At 42.2% G+C, this 16942-nt stretch overlaps 2 protein-coding genes across 2 annotated transcripts in view; both read right to left on the bottom strand.

Annotated features, from left to right (window-relative positions):
* Positions 1 to 8892, bottom strand: part of CDC5L (cell division cycle 5 like) — a 31109-nt gene extending 22217 nt beyond the window's left edge. The window contains exons 1-8 of the mRNA XM_058835458.1: positions 8591 to 8892; positions 5587 to 5690; positions 4603 to 4764; positions 3630 to 3757; positions 2676 to 2775; positions 2374 to 2592; positions 1100 to 1244; positions 788 to 976 (exon numbers count right to left, since the gene is read on the bottom strand). Coding sequence (XP_058691441.1) covers positions 788 to 976; positions 1100 to 1244; positions 2374 to 2592; positions 2676 to 2775; positions 3630 to 3757; positions 4603 to 4764; positions 5587 to 5690; positions 8591 to 8635 — 1092 coding nt within the window. The 5' untranslated portion in view covers positions 8636 to 8892. The remainder of the gene's footprint in view (positions 1 to 787; positions 977 to 1099; positions 1245 to 2373; positions 2593 to 2675; positions 2776 to 3629; positions 3758 to 4602; positions 4765 to 5586; positions 5691 to 8590) is intronic.
* A 1071-nt stretch (positions 8893 to 9963) lies between these two features.
* Positions 9964 to 16718, bottom strand: LOC131577921 (zinc finger protein 665-like). The gene is made up of 3 exons (XM_058836159.1): positions 16577 to 16718; positions 15775 to 16374; positions 9964 to 15128 (listed from the first exon to the last, which is right to left on the bottom strand). The coding sequence occupies exons 1-3, from the start codon at positions 16641 to 16643 to the stop codon at positions 12466 to 12468; spliced, it is 3330 nt and encodes a 1109-aa protein (XP_058692142.1). The 5' UTR covers positions 16644 to 16718; the 3' UTR covers positions 9964 to 12465.
* Between the last annotated feature and the right edge of the window lie 224 nt (positions 16719 to 16942).

Below are 16942 nucleotides of genomic sequence, written 5' to 3'. Positions count from 1 at the left end.
AATGTATTCCCAGAATATACCTAATCCACTAATCCACTGAGAGAACTCTGGATATGCATAATACTGTGACGTTTATAATGTCAGAGTACTCCGTTTGAAGGTGAGCCTCACCATTGATGCAAACATTGCACAAACTTAGGTCATGACCTGCAGAGCCAGGAACTTTCTCTTTTCTGCTATCATGGAACTGCTGAAATACAGCTCATTGTCATCTCAGAGGGGTTTTTGTTTTGGAATGGGATTTTTGGGGTCTTGTTTTGTCCTACACACTAGTTGCACAGATTTATCTATTTCCACACAGTCAACAAAATGTTACTTAACATTACCAGTATTTGAAAAATCCAGACAATCAGAGGTTGCAAAGGAAGGTTTTGGCTAACCTATGTTTTAAGCCAATAAAGTGCTATGAAAATATTCTTGAATTGTTGCAGTTAATCACTACCTGTTAATTGAAATAGAAGTTGGACAACATGCATAAAATACACTGTTTTAAGAAGATGAACTCGTACATCTTCAACACAAGGGAAGTGAAAATTATGCAAGACATCAGGAGAACGGTTAAAAGCTTCACACAATATATGACTAAAAGAATCAGAATGTTTTGAAACATAGTGACAATTGATCAAATAGAAGCAGATCTGCTTCTATGCCCTTCAGTGTGTCCTGAAGATTGGGATTGTTTCAAATCCCAGTATTGCACATAATCTGTGGAGTGTTTCTTTGGTATTTCCACCTTCTACTTAGCTGACTCCTGCTCCAAAACCCATCCTGTACATTTATACTCTACCTGCAGGATCCTGTCCTGGGCTGCTGGAGTTTTGGGAGTCCTTAGAGCGATGCTGTTGTTGGTTACATTATATTCAGAGAGAAGAGTGCTGGAAGCTGAGTTTGTGATTCCAGATTCCTCAGCAGTCTGCCGTGCAATCTCACTTGCCTGTCCAACTTTTACAACTTCTTCAAGTTCTGTATCAGATATCTTTGAAAGAGAAAAGCCCAGGGCACAGTAAGATACAATGTAACTATGAGATCCACTCAATAAAACAGAAAACACTGTTTGGTATTGGCCTTGCAAGTTGTTTATTATCAGGAAACACCTCACCTGAGGAGCTGGAAGCACCAGTTTACTCCTTTTCTTGGTAAATTCTGACACTCCACTGGTCTGCAGAATAGCTGAGGGCAAGTCTGACTCTTTTTTCCGTTTCATGTGTTGCTTGTCCTTTTTGCGCTCTCTTCCTTCCCTCTCACTGTTATTATGGAAAACAGAATCATTTCAGAACACAAAGAGCAGCTACAAAGCAAAGCAAGCAAACCAAGAACAAAAAGGCCATACCCTTATCAAATACTGGATATGCTGAAATAAAACACTGCAGGAAGAGTGGAGCACCTTGTGGGTGATTAGATGTGACCTGCAGATCTTGCAGCAGAACCTACCACAGGGCAGTGTAATGCTTTTAAATCATGCAATTAGCCAACAGATTTAGTTTTAGGCTGAATAACTACAATCAACAGGTTCACTGGATCAATAAAAAAATGTCAGGCCAAGAATTTAGATAGTAAAAATATGTGAATGTGAACAGTCCCTTTTTCTCCAGCAGTTGCTAAGGGAAGATGAACATTTTCTTTTATGGAAAGTGGGAACCTATTTCTCTTCAGTCTTTAATAAAAATGGCATTTCTTTCAAACAGCAATGGAGGCAGTCAGTAAAATCATAAGCTTCAGTCTGAAGCTCCTGCCTGACCCTTTGAATGGAGTGCTATGCAGAAAAATCAGTCAGTAACACCACAGGAGTTAATAAACCAAACTGTACATGGCACTGGACCCTCTCAGTAAAAAGCAGTTTTGACAGAAGTAGTGGGAAATTCAACTGTACAATTAAATATGTGCAAAGAGTGGCATTTAACTTCTCAACTACACTTTTGTGAATTTTTATGGGGGATAGGGAGAAATCAAGCATTTAAGGACATCTACTTAAGAACAACTCCATAAAGAGTAATACTCCAAATCTACTCCTATAAGCAATCTTAATAAGATCATTACTTAAAATACACTAAATACACAAGCAAATGAACTGCTAAAAAAACCAACCTTAAAAAATTAACATTTTGACTTAAAGAGCAAGAATATGTGTGAGAAACTTTATTCTGATAGATAAAAGGTGAACTAGAGGAAAGAATAAAAGTGATCACAGACAACAGGTAAACCATACCTTTTGGAAAGACAAAACCACTGAAAACTGAAAAGGCAGAGGCCACTTACACTTGTATCTGTTCCATGGAAATATATTCCTCACTATGTTTTCAGGACTTAACACAGATATATGGGTTGCTTTTTTTTCAAATATGGTGTTCCCTCCTTATTACAGCACACACTTACGATCTTAACTCTCCATCCAGGTCCTGCTGACGCAGTCTCCTGAAATCTGCATCCAGGGACTGATAATTTTCTTCTGATGTATCATAAAAACCAGGAGCAGGCTTCTTTTCAAATGGAATTTCTGCATTGTAATCCACACCTCTCTTCTTTTTTCTTTTCTTCTGGATCTCAATTCCAGCAGCCCGAAGTTCTCGTCGTTTCTGGAGAGCAGCAAGACGTCTAAAGAAAGAGTAACATCACATGATTTAAAGTGTAGAGTACAGAAAAGCAGTCTCAGGATATGAAACCATATGCAAGTTTACCGAGCTTCTTCCAGCTGCTTCTCCCTGGCTTTCCTCTTGGCTTTCTTTCCCTGTGTATTCGCCAGACGTGCTCGAGCCTCAGACAGCATTTCCAGCTCATCTACAATAGTACAGATAAATACAGCAGTGAATCTGCACTTCAAAGATGAGAGTCAGGAAAAACATGACTTTAAGATCAGAAAACCATCTTTAAAAGTTCAATCAATCAATCAATCACAGGCATTCCGTGCCATCACTAATCTCCAGGTTGTCCCAATGTATTTACTGAACCACTGGCCAGGTGAAATGAAGACTTTTAGAAAAAAACCTAATGGTGAAAACAGTATCAATAAGTATTACCAGCAAATCAAATATTTACATAAAGAAGTAAACTGACCACATTAATGGAAGTAAACTTCATTTACATCTTTATCTGAGAGTATTATCTTGAGAACTTTTTAATTGCATTTACTTCCAGAGCTGAGAGCACTGTTTTTGTGAACCTGTGACTGTTCAAAAACACCAATGGTTCCATTAATGGAATTTTAAAGTGTTCATTTTTCAGTACACAACACTGCTTTGTGCAAGGGAAAAAAAAAAAAAAAAAAAAAAAGAGTCAGGCAGTCCAGGCAGTCCTTCTGTGCTTCAGCACGGATTCATTTGAGAGGTGTAAGCTGATGGAAAATGATGAAGATACAGAATGCAAACAAGCAGAGAAGTTGCCAAAGCAAAGAACTGCCAGTCATAGTAACAGATGAAGGTGACAAATAAGGAGACAAAAAACACACCAAGAAAAGGAAAACTGGACAAGTGTAACTGACTGGCCAGACACAGAAATAAGACAAAATTAGCAAGTAAATTAAAGACCCTGCGGTGGTGGAAGAAAAGAAGAAAACCAAGGTACACTAGCTGTGTAAATGGAAAAATTAGCAGGTCATATTTCTGTCAAAAATGGTAAACATATTCCTAACTCACCTTCATCCATATCAATGGGATCTGGCCTGGCAGGTTTGGTTTCTGGATTTGGATCTATTTCTCCAGGTTTCAGTTTCCGAGGATCATCAGCAGTTTCCTCCTCATTGTCTCTCTGAGCAGCTTTGTCCCTAAAAACATATTACAGATGTCACCACCAGCTCTTTGTTTTCCCCCAGACTCATAATAACCATCTCTTAAATATCTCCAAAGACTGATCATAAAGCAGTAACCTTGTACTCTACTGTAATGTAATGTACAATACATTAAATCTGTTATACAATTCAAAAGTGTGGTACAGTTCCATAATCTTAAACAAGATAAGAGAAAGAAACCAACACAGTATTGCATTACAACAATAAAATATTACATAAAATACAATACTGATACAGCTAGTAGTAAAAAAATCTCCTCAGGTAATCTTTAACAATAAAAACAAGAATTCAAGCAGTGTGACAAAATTTAAAAAATCAGATTTTCTATTATGTTTTTTCTACTCAACCAATTGCACCAGAATTAAGAAAGCTCACAAGGGAAAACAGCACATTCTTTCTCTTCTCGTGGCCTAAAGAAACTCTTTGTAGCAGAGAGATGGTATCTACACATTCAGCCATTTCATCACGTGTTTTGTCTCTTTTCTTTCTCACATACCCACTCCTGCTGATCAGCCACTCAAAAAATGCCCAAACAGCCTCATAAAAGCATAAATCTTGACAGTCCATTAGCCAGAATAACCAGGAGCAAGAAGAGATACACCTATCTCTATTCAAGCCGCTCTCGAGGTTCCAGGAGCTTCTTTCAAGCTAGACACAAGTGACTGAAAACAGTCTTTAAAGATTTGCTTACAAAAGGACTCAATCAACTTGAAACCACTCTAATTTACCACCATGGGAGAAGGGAATGACACATGGCTACAACTCCTCAGATTTTTTGGGTATTCCTGGTTAGATTTTCCTCTAGGCAAGCACAAACTCACAGCAGAAATTCATAGTGTTCCAAGCACTGTGCAGCAGTTCTCCCAATGATGGGGGCAATGGTTCTCCACTGGGTTGGCATCAGCTTGGCCAGGTGCAACAGTTTCTCCTCCTCCTCCCGAGACCACTCTGTCTTTTTGATGCTCGGGTCCAGCCATTCGTACCTGTAGTAAGGAAAAAAATTAAGGATGACAGATCCAAGTTATCCACTGATTTGTCTTCAAGAGTGTTTTCATGACATATGCATTTGAGCTTTAAAATGCATTATTTATCCAGCACTTTTCATACAGATACTGCCTCTTGTTGCTTTTCCCATCTCTATTCTGGCAAGGTAAATAGTCACAGAATTAATCCTGAAAAAGAAAAGTAAAAATTGCAACTATCAAAGATAGAGAAATAGTAGAATTATTTGCTTTGGAGCCTTCAACAATTATTTTACTAATCCCCAACTGTGCCAGCACTGTTATCTCTACAAAAAGTATCCTATTAAATATGTGCAGTTCAGTACTTGAGAAACTAAGTCTGATTCTCAAATACATTCATACTGCATCAGTATTTGCATAAGTTTAAAGCTCCTATCTTTTATAAAATATTAAATTTCACAGTGCAATTTCTAAACATTTACTCTCAAGCCAAACTCCCATTACATGAAATTAGAAAATCATATGTAAGAGAGATTAGTATCTTACAATTTTACTTCCTTGGCAATATCCACCAATTAAAACATGTTTAAATAAAGGGAAAAACTGTGTATAATTTAAAGTGATCCTGCATTTGCTAACACTGCAGTCACTGGCAAACAGAACATCTGGCTACTTTTGTTCAACTACTTCAAGCAGTAAGAATTTGAAATTTCCATGATCAAATCAAACAGTGTTAAAACTGTTGTTGCTCTGTGGACATAAATTAGTCTGTGGTAAGATTTTTTTCCTAAATTTCCACTAATTATGAAGGTCATATTCCCAGGCACAGCACCTCTCACTTACCATCTGGCTTTGCACTGCTTTGCTGATTTCCTGTGCAATAATGAGGCAATTCGAGACCATTGGTTTTTGCCATATTTCATAACAGCTGCTTTCAGAATTTCATCCTTGAAAAAAAACATAAATAAATATCCTTATGGACTGCAAAACAGAAAGTCTGAGCTCAAGGAAAGGAGAACATGGTAAATTTCATAGGCTGGCCCAGAGGAAACAGCATAACACTGCTACTTCTGTTCTATTTTATTCTCAAGAAAAATGAGGATTTGTCTTTCAAAGGCCAATGAAATCCATAAAGATTAAATGAAAAAGACACATGATTATTGTTCCAAACTTCATATATCCAACAGAACTTCCCAACTGATAATTTTCAATGCTCTCTCATGCACTAGTGTTTAAAGGCTCTGGATGTCTTCCCTGAAGGACAGCAGCAGGGGTAAGGAGGTGTTTGTCTGGTAATGACATCACAATTGGAAAAAAAAAGTAGAATTGGCAGATATCTCTAAATCCCTTGCTTTAAATAACACCATGAAATTCTCTATTCTTCACCTTTTAATACAATTGGAATAAAAATATAATATTCAGCTTGGGAGCCAGGTACAACAAAGTGTGCACTGCATTTGATCAAAAGCCAGAAGCATTATCAATTGTCTGTCAATCTATCCCATCCATCAACCCCTCTCTCCCTTCCTCAATAGATGGGTTCATTAGTTCTGCTTTATTCAGAGAAAGTGGTATTTAAAATGCATTAAAGCTATTCTTGCAGCCCTGTCAACCACAGATGTCCCTCTCCTGTACCCAGTGAGTGTTCGGTGAGTCTGACACTGTCTCCACTGACACCTCCCAGAGAACAACTTTAACTTTGAGCTTATGACCAGCTCTTGATCTGGCTTGAGCTGCTACAGGCAACAATTCCTTTAATTACTGTTCCGAAATAAATAATAAATCCTCCCTTGTGTGGTTTTTTTAACTTACTTGGTGCTCTGCAGCACACAGGAGCTGTACTCGTGACATTAACAAGCTGCTTTTTTTTTTGCAAGCAATTAGTCATTTCATGCATGACCTGGTATTGCCTGATTCGACTTTCTCTGTTTTTAATGTCGTATGTATAATCAAAATGTTAATTAAGAAAACCCCAACACCTATTTTATCTCTGGTACACAAAGCCTGGTGAATTAGGGATGTATTTGGCCACTGGAACAGGCTCCCAAGGGCCTGCCAGAGTTCAAGCAGCCTTTGGACAATGCTCTCAGGTACAGGGTGGGATTCTTGGGGGTGTTCTGTGCAGGAGTTGGACTCGATGGTTCTTGTGGGTCCCTTTCCACCCAGGATATTCTGTGATTCCATGTAATGCACTGCTTTTTCTCTTCAACAGTCACCAAAATTTATCAAGTATGGAAGACCCCAAGAATGGGGTGAAGATAACCTGAGTTTTCCTGTCTTCTGGTGACCCCAAATTTAGCTGCTTCCTGGCACATCACTGATATATCATAAGTGCTTAAAAGCACACACAGCACATTTTATCTTCTCTTACTTTTTCCTCACTCTTTCCTGGAACCACATGCATGCCTGGTGTTCACAGTATGCAGTGACAGCGTTCAGTATTTTACAGTGCCAGGTACATCCTTTTGCTTCAAATATGCATCTAATAAAACTGACATCCTTGATTTCTCATGTCATTAATTTATTTTTCATGATCACTTGCAGTTCTGAAAGCTTGGGATGGCAAAACTGGAGGGGATCGTTCTTTTTTGGAACAATAATTTCTGTATACAGCATTCTTGGACTGCAGATGAAGAACCCACACATGTAAACAAGAAACAGACTGAAGTTACAGCAGAGGTTTACATTATTAGGGATTTTTTTCCATGGAAAGGGTTGTAAAGCATTGGAACAGCTGCCCAGGGTGGTAGTGAAGTCACCATTACTGGAAGTGATAAAAAAACCACATAGAGGTGGCACTGATGGACAGATTAAATGGTGACTATGGTGGTGATGCTGGGCTGATGCCTGGACTAGGTTTTTCTAACCCTAAAAATTCTATGCCTCTGCCTTTGCCATTTCCACATTTGGAAATATCTTCAAGGGCAAGAGGTTCCTGCTGCCTCATTCCCCTAGAGCGTAAGAGACCTGCCTATTAAGTACAAGTCACACTCTAGCCTGTGAGAGGGACATCTCCAAGCACAGCACATGTTTCCACTCCAGCAGCAGTGGGAACAGCTTCTCTGGGGCAGAAGGACACAACACACATGTGGCTGAGCTTCCCAACCTGCAGCCTGAGGAAAAAACAACACCAGTGTGACCTTTGCCCACTGAGGCAGCAGGAAGAAGGCACAGGGTGCTGGGGAATGCAACCCACCAGTGAGCCAAGGAATCACAGAATCAGTTAGGTTGGAAAAGGCCTCTCGGATCACTGAGTTTAATCTATGTCTGATCACCACCGTGTCAATGAGACCATGGCACTCAGTGCCACATCCAGTCTTTCCTTAAACACCTACAGGGACAGCGACTCCACCACCTTACTTAATCGCCCTTTCCTGTGAAAAAATTCTTTTTAATGTCCAATCTAAACCTCTCCTGCTGCAGTCTGAGGCCATGTCCTCTTGTCCTGTCGCTTGTTGCCTGGGAGCAGAGCCCGGCCCCCGCGTGGTTGCACCCTCCTGTCAGGGAGTTGTGCAGAGACAGAAGGGCCCCCCTGAGCCTCCTCTTCTCCAGGCTGAGATTCCCCAGCTCCTTCTGCCGCTCCTCATCAGAGCTGTGCTCCAGACCGTTCCCCAGCTGCGCTGCCCTTCCCTGCACTCCTGCAGAGCCCAAACCCTCTGATGTCCCGGCACAGGTCTCCAGCAGACCCGAACCTGCCCCGGGATACCCCAAAGATCTGAACCCCCCGCGCAGGCGCACCGCGACACCCACCTCCACCCCTACCGCGCCTGCGCACCACTGAGCCCCTTCCCCCCCCCACCTCCCCGGCCCTGAGGGGGATGAGGGCTCAAACCCCGCCGAGTCTTACCTCGGTGTTCCGCCACACGCCGCCTTTAATCATAATCCGCGGCATCTTGGCGGCAAAGAGAGGCGGGGACGAACCCCTGGAGCGAGAGAATGGAGAGAGGACGGGAGCGCCGCTGGCGTCAGCGGCGCCGGCCGAGACCGCGCACGGTCCCCCTCAGCGGCGGCGGGTGCCGAGGGCGAGGGAAGCGGGGCCGGCTGCTCTGCCAGGAAAGCGGGAAGCGGGGCCGGCTGCTTTTGCAAGGGAAGTGAGGCCGCTGCTCCTCCAGGGAAGCGGGTCCGGCCGCTCCGCGCCTGCGCAGCCACCCCGCGTGTCCTGAGGCGGCGCTCTGCGCTAGCGCCACCGCCCGGCCGGAGGAGCGCACGGCGGGGAGACCCGGCCGGCGCCGAAAGGAGGAGCTGGGAGTTCATTAAACCCTTCAAATTTCCCCAAGGGACGCAAGTGAAGTAGGAAAGGGACAGGGGAATAATCACATCTCCGCAGTGTTCCGTTTAGAGGGTATTTTGGTAATTTCAGGAAAAAGCCCCGTGCATTTATGTGTGGAATAAACTTCCCTGTGAGGGTGCTGAGGCCCTGGCACAGGTTGCCCAGAGTAGCTGTGGCTGCCTCATCCCTGGAAGTGTCCAAGGCCAGAAGTGTCCAAGGCCACTTTGGACAGGGCTTGGAGCAGCCTAGGATCGTGGAAAGTGCCCCTGCCCATGGCAGGGGGTGGAACGAGATAATCTTTAAAGTGCCAATGGAAAACTATTCTAAGTTTCTACAAGAGAGCAACATTGACAGTGCATTTGCATACTCACACTCACACACACGCTGAACGAGTGTGTACAAGGTACATACCTGAACTTGGGAAATTTTCATAGCAAAGCACTCATGTCACTCTCAACAGGTGAAGGGGTTGAACCTCAAGGATCTTCAATCTCAAGGAGTGGGGATCTCAGCTCAGGATCTGTCATCGTCACTCAGCTGTGGCCCCCCAGGTATCTCCAGCCTGGGAGTTGTGTGGCTCAGAGAGGCCCCACTCAGAGGGAGGTGCTGGTCTCAGCCCACTGCAGTTCAGAGAGCTCAGAGGGTCTCAAATACCACTGCTTAGAGAATCAGAACAGACTTGGCTTTGCTCATAACTGGCTGCAATTCAGGTTGGTAACTTTCTTTGAAAGTTCAAACCCAAAAATGTTCCACCTGGGTAAGAAAAATAAGTTCTCAAAGGCTGTTAAAACCCAGGGGGTTCCTTAGCCAGCATAAGTTCCTGGGAGCAGACAGAGTTTTGGATAAGCTCAAGAGGGGCTTGGCCCAGCTTGCCAAGGCCAAGCCCTAAGGAGCATTTTTGAGACCACAATGTGGCCCAAATTGAAAGATGCACCACCACACCATCCAGGTCTGAGTTACTATTGTTCATTTACATCACCTCCAATTTAACTTATATTCATTTAATTAGCAGATGTACAGCAGGTAAAAAAGGCCTTTTGCTCAATTTGTCTTGTTACATTTCCATTTTGTCCAAATTCAGGATATTTTCATGGAGAAAATTATTAAGCTTTTTGGTTCAAATGGGAAACTTTATAGATTTGATTTTTGTTTAAACTACACGAATAAAAAATATTACACTTCTAGCTACCAAAAAAAACAAAAACCCAACAACAGTCCACATCTTATCTGAAACTGAATATGCCTCAACCTTTAAATTTCACTGACTTAGCAGACTGAGAATACCTCTGAAATCCCAAAAATCCAGTGCAGTGCATAAGGAACAGAAAGCAACGTCAGGAATTCTTGAACTATTTATTTTTGTTAGTAGAGACTAGGACTAATTATTTTTACAAAATCATCAATCTCCAACAGAAAATACCTTCTTGTTCTTACTTATAACTTGAAGAAATTTATACTTACAAACTCTTTAAAACTTTACTGTAGTTAATTTACCCCCCTAAACCAGGCTCTCTTCATTATTGTTGTAAAGCATACTTTTAAACAACTGTGCTCTATCAGATTTAGCCTTCCTAGCCTCATCTGATATAAAGGTTACAATTCCATCAGTATTTTGGTTTTCTCTTTGTACCTGTTCTTTTCAAATAAATTATCAGAATTGTTATGTAATGCAGGTAAAAATTCATCCAAGCTTGAGTAACCATTAGTATTTCCAAGGAATATTAAGAAATATTTCCTAAAATACTTATATAAAAGAAAGAAGTTCTTTCCTTTCTTCATACAGCATAACATTCTTCTTTCTCACAACTGGATTAGGTGGTTCCAAGGTCTAAATCACTCATCTGTAACCACCACAGTTCAGGCACAGATACTTGTCTGATGTTATTGAAGCTGCAAAGAACTGGATCACTTGAATATCTTTGCTGATCTGGCCTTAAAATGTGCATCTGTCCATGAGTTTCAATCCATTATTGGAAAACTGTCTTCCAAATCGCAGAATGGCTGCAAGAGTTCTTGAAGACAAGGCCCTGCTCAGGCAGGGCCACCCAGAGCCAGCTGTCCAGGATTACATCCAGATGACTTTTAAATACCTGAAAGAAGGAGGGGAACTCCACTACCCCTCTGGGCAGCCCTTCTCAGCCTGTCTCCTACGTTACCAGAAAGCCTCTACAAGGCATTATCTGTATTTCCACAGAAAGGCACACATCCAGGAGCAGAAAAAAAAAAAGCACTGAGTTCCACATTTACATTCTCTAAATTAAACCACAAGTTCGTTCTGCTGCTCCATGGACTGAGCTGTAGCATTGGGACAGTTTGCACTAGTCCTTTGCTGTTGTCTTTCCTCACATAAGAGGATAACACACTGTTATCCTAAAACCACTTACCACATTCAACAGTTGCTGGCACTGCACAACTCCGAAGATTTGTCTAGATTTGAATATAAATTGGAAGCAGCATCATCTGGGTTCACCATGCCCTGCACCAACTGCTGCATAGTACAATGGTTCTTACACACCATGGAGTATTTTAGACCAAGAGTAAAGTTCTTAAAATAAATTTAACAGGTTCAGGTACTGCTAGGGTTTTCATTTTAACTAAATAGCATTCACAATTATCAGCAACTTTTCATATTAACAGAAGTAAATAAACAACACAATAACTACCAACCTGAGAAAAGGTAAGGCATTTCATACTAGATTAACACTGAACATTCACATAAAACTGAAGATTAAAGATTCCCAGTATCATAAAATATGTGTTTCTGGACACATTACCATTTCTGTCGGACTACTCAAAAAATTACCAAAACTGCAGACAAGGTAACAGCTTAATAAACATCTTACACATACAGACACACGGAAAACATTTTCATGTCACAATTACCCCGTGATGACTTGCATGTTTTGTTTCCCTAATGCAGCGAGGTACTATTTTTTTCCTCCCTCTTACAAGTATTGCAAAAGCACCTGGGAGTAAAGGAGGCAAGTTTCAGCAGATGGGAGGTAGCATTAAGCCTCCAAATACACTGGTAATTTTTATATTAAAAGTTATTACTATAAAATATAACATTCCCTTCCTCCCCTCCCTTTAGACATTCTTTCAGTTACAATAGAGATTTTTTTTCTTGCTATATTTTTTACAAGAAAATAGGTGGTGCAGAATAGCTGTTTAAACACAGATGAACACTGGCCAAAATAACTGACCTCTACTGAAGCAGTTACTCAGGGATGAAAAAGTGTCTCCAAGATCTTCAGCACAGCCTGTGCTAGAACTGATGTTCTCAGAAACACCTGCAGCAGATCAGTACCCCAAATTTCACTCTCTCAAACAAAATGCTGGATGCATCCATTACCAGGCATTGCTCTGCACACAGCAAAGGAACATAAAGCCATGAAAAAATCTAAGACATTCAAACCTGTCTAAAACCAAGCACCAATTTCCAATTCTCAACCTCACACTCCAGGCTCGTGCTGCTGCTTGTGCTGCTGCTTATGCTTCTCCAGAATTTTTCTGGTGGGCAGCACCACATTACAGTTTGCACACTTGTACTTCTTTTTGTGCATTTTTATATGCTTTTGGAAAGCATGTTTATCCGTTGTGGAATACCTGCACCTCCTGCAGTGCAGCTTGAGGTGAGTCAGCAAGTGGCGCTTGAGGTGGCTGGAGGTGCGGAAAGCCAGGGAGCACTGCCCGCACTGGAATGGCTTCTCCCCCGTGTGGATCCTCATGTGGAGCTTCAAGTTCCCATTGTGGGCTGTGCAATAGCCACACTCTTCGCACCTGTACGTCTTGACAGGCAGCTCCTTGTGCTCGTAGAGGCAGCCAGGAGAGGAGGTTCCCTCCCCGGTGTGTGAAGCCAGATGCTGCTTCAAGGACAGCCATTTGCCGGTTGAGTAGTCACAGCCCATGCACTTGAAATGGCCCATGGTCAAATGGGTGAGACTGTGCCTTTTCAGGTGACTGGAAGTACGGAACTTCTTCTGACAAACGCTGCAGCTGTAGGGCTTCTCACCTGTGTGAGTTCTGATGTGGAGTTCCAGGTTGTTCAAAAAGCCAGTAGCGTAGCTGCATTCTGTACACTGATATAACAGTGGTTGACTTTGTGTTTGCACATCATTTACTGGGCCCCTTTGAACACCTTGTGGAACTCCACAGACTTCTGAACCAAGCAAGGAGCTGTTTATGCTTTTGCAGAAACCCAAACCATCCCTTTCTGGGTATGTGCCTCCATTGATTTCACGATGCAATTCAAGATTCTCCAAACACCTCTCTACAAAGTGGAAACTTCCAAACTCCTGTCCATTTTTCACATGAAGAAGGCTGTGTTTTTGCAAATGGTTTGATGTTTTAAATGCCTCATTGCACTCTTTACACACGAATGGTCTTTCATCTGTATGTACCTTTAGGTGCAGCCTGAAGTTGTTAGGAACATCAGTAACATAACTGCAGTGCTGGCATCTATATGTTTGGAATGTATTTAAATTGGAAGCACACGTATCCTCCAAGTTTTCCACAAAGTTATGAAATGAAGCATCCTCTTGCACTCGTGAAAGAGAGGCCTCTGATTTGAAGAAAGGCTCCTCTCTATAAGTGATCGTGTCCATTTGGTAAGAGGTCTGAGGAACTTCTGATCTATTTCCAGTAACACCCAGGCTGTTGCCTCCTTGGCTGTTTTCAAGAAATTTCTTTCCAGGGCGTATTTTTTCATTGTCCCACACACCATCTGCTTGCTCAAACTCTACTTCTGAAGCCATGATTCCCTTACCCAGACAATCATTTTCTCTACCAAAAAGAGAGTGAGAAACATGGCCCTGAGAATCACCATCAGTTTTGTGTATTTTGCTGTTACAGTACTTATTGCTCTGACTCATAGAACCATTAACCTTTAATTGTTCATGAAATTTCTTGTGAAAGCTGAGATGTCCTTTAGTGTAGAACACCAGGTTACATTCTTCACATGTGTAATTCTTTGGAGGTTTTTCAGTTCTCTTTCTCCCACTCAGGCAGTCGGGTTGCTGTCCTTGGCACGTTTCTGTCCCTGCGTGTATCCTCCTGTGTCTCTCCAACCCTGAGGTGCTGGTGAATGCTGCCTGGCACAGCTCACAGGAATATGGTTTATCCTGTGTATGGACATGGCTATGCCTCACCATACTTGCAAAATACAGTGAAAAAAAGGTGCAGAACCTGCACTGGTAGAGCTTATAGCCAGCATGCCAGTACATGTGATTTAACAGGTAGGACAAGCTGCTGCAGGAGTAATCACACTGAGGGCACTGGTAAGGTGGTCTTTCCTTGTGTCCCTTCATGTGATGAATAAAACTCCTAGGATTTGATGAAGCAAAGAAGCAAATTCTGCAGGAAAATCTAACTGGCGCATCCAGAGATGTAAAGTCCCTGTCAATTTTAATGAAAAATTTATGGTATTTACTTTCTTTTTTCTTAGTCTCAGATTCTCCGTCTTCAGATCCTTTTTGCCTCCCTTTTCTCGCACTAATTCTATTTTTTCTTGCCTTTTGCAACCTAGCAATCTTCTTATGAAATTTAAGGTGATTCTTGAGATTGAAAGAAAAGAAAAAAGTTTTTTTACAAAAGCAGCATTTATGTATTTTCTTATCTTTATGAGCTGAATAAATATGTTTTTTCAGGTGTGCACTGCATTTATACACAGAACTACAAAACCTGCACTTGAAACTCAATCTTTCATTCTCTTTTGTAAAACAAGATGTTTTAGGAAGAGGTGTGATGGTCACACTATCATTCAGCCACTTTAAACCTTCTTGCTTGCTCTGGAACTCTTCTGGGCTTGCATGAGAAGAAACAACTTTTTGTTGTTGGTATTTTCTCTTAGGGACTGGTGGTAACGTCCTGTAAATATGCTCTCCAGTAGTATTTGATTCAGCAGAAGTGGAAGCATTCATGTCAGGTTTTCCTACATCCTCTGAATGTTCCTCAAAAGTAGGAGAACCTCCATTAAGAAATGGATCAGAACAATTATAGGTAAATTTCTCTTCTTCTTTCAAGCCATGCTCCAAAAGAGAATTCAGAGTTTCATCTTCAAATTTGCTTATTTTCAGGTAATCAATTTCATTATCTCCATTCTTTGAGAAATCAGGATCTACATGGAAATATAAAGTCACATTTCATCCAATCACAAAGACTCATCATTAACTCATAGTAATAATCCAAAATTGCCCAACAACTTGCTTTGCTCTTCACTACTTTTGCATCCTTATTATTTCCCTCTCTCAATTTTTTTCCCTTAATGCCTCTCTTCATGCTCCTCTCAGACCCCACTATTTAAATATTGCTCCTAGTTAAAAGCCACCTTCTGTTCTGTTTTCACTCTAGACTCTGAATTTCACAGGACAACATCACATCCAGTTTTTAACAGAACACCTTTATGCCAGAATTTCTATCAAACTACTGACACAAAACTTTTCTAATGTTCCGTTCTCACAAATATCACGCTTTTTCTGCATTTTTATTTTGAGAACACTTTCCTGATGAAAGGCCACCCTTTTTATCATTGGAGAATGACCAAGTACCAATTTTTGTCGTTTCATAGCCTTTTGCAGGAGTCTGAGAAAGAACTGAGCATACTCCAGGCAGTATTTTCTTTCTGCTGCATTTAAAAATCTAATTTGAAATGCTTACTCTAAAAGGAATTGGTTTCATAGTGTTTGTGTACATTTTTTTTATTTCAAAAACTCGAGGTTTGCTGTATTTTTTAAGCTTTTGCAATAATCTTATTAATATATTACCTTCCATTTTAACGATTATCTCCAGTTCCTTGTGGATTTCTGGTTGGTTCTCTGGACTGCCATCAAAAAGAAGCCCTGCAATACTGACAGGTTCTTCTTCATGTTTGGGTACCACCACCAATGTCTCAAAAGTGTCAGCTCTGTCACTGTCAGCAGAGGAGAGGAGAGGAGGAATCTTCTGAAAGCCACCATTATCACCACAATCTTCTCCATCACTGTATTTTATTATTTCTGGAAGCTCTGTTTTGCAAGACAATGTAGGTAACATGCAATTTTGACCATATTTATCCACGTCTGCACCACATCCATCACTTAAAGATAGTTTTGATGCGTTACACACACTCTCAGCTAACCATTTATCCTCAGAGTACGTAACACAATTATCTTCATCTGAGACAATCTTGTTCGCGTCCCAATTGCCTCCACTGCTACTGTCGTTTGAAGGCTCCGCTTCATTTTTTATGCAAAGGCTGTTGTTTAATTTAAACTCCTGCTCCACCTCGGGAATGGGCACTTCCTGGTCCTTATCATCCTGGAGAAAATCCTCATCGCTCAGCACAAAAACGGTGATTGGCAGCACTGCCTCAAACACTTCGGGCTCTGCGAGGACAAACAAACGCAATTATCGCAATTTCCCCACCCCCAAAAAAATCCCGACAACACCGCGTCCACCATAACCCGTGCGCATGCCCAGTGCGCCCGTCCCGGCGGGCCCCGCCGACTCGGCCCTTCCCGCCATCCCCACTTTCCGCGGTGCCACAGGAGCCGCGCTGGGTCCCTGTCCCGGCCGGCCGGCACTCACCGCTGTCTGCAGCCGGCTGCGCCATTCCCTCCGCGGCCTCCTGCAGCCCCCCCGCCTCCATCCTCATCTCCGGGCCGCTCCGCCGCGGGACACGAACCCGGGCCGTGCCCGCCTGCGCAGAGGGGCGGGGGAAGCGCCGCTGGCGCCTCCTGATTTGTGGGAGAGGCGGGGGCGCGGCTGGAGGAATGTGTGGGGCGAGACTCGAGCCTTTCAAATACGCCTTAAAAGTCAGTTTTAAACGTGCTCTTAAGTGGTTTTAAAACTCCGTTTAATCACCCGCCTGGGCCAGGGAGCCCCCAGCCTTGGGCAGAATTATTTGAATGCTCTGCGGAACCTATTCCCGGTTTAAGCAATTTGGTTGCTGCA

Source organism: Poecile atricapillus, chromosome 3 (assembly GCF_030490865.1).
Source record: "Poecile atricapillus isolate bPoeAtr1 chromosome 3, bPoeAtr1.hap1, whole genome shotgun sequence".
Classification (NCBI taxonomy): Eukaryota; Metazoa; Chordata; class Aves; order Passeriformes; family Paridae; genus Poecile; species Poecile atricapillus.
The sequence above is the reverse complement of the archived record's forward strand: the minus strand, read 5'-3'. Positions and strand labels throughout refer to the sequence as shown.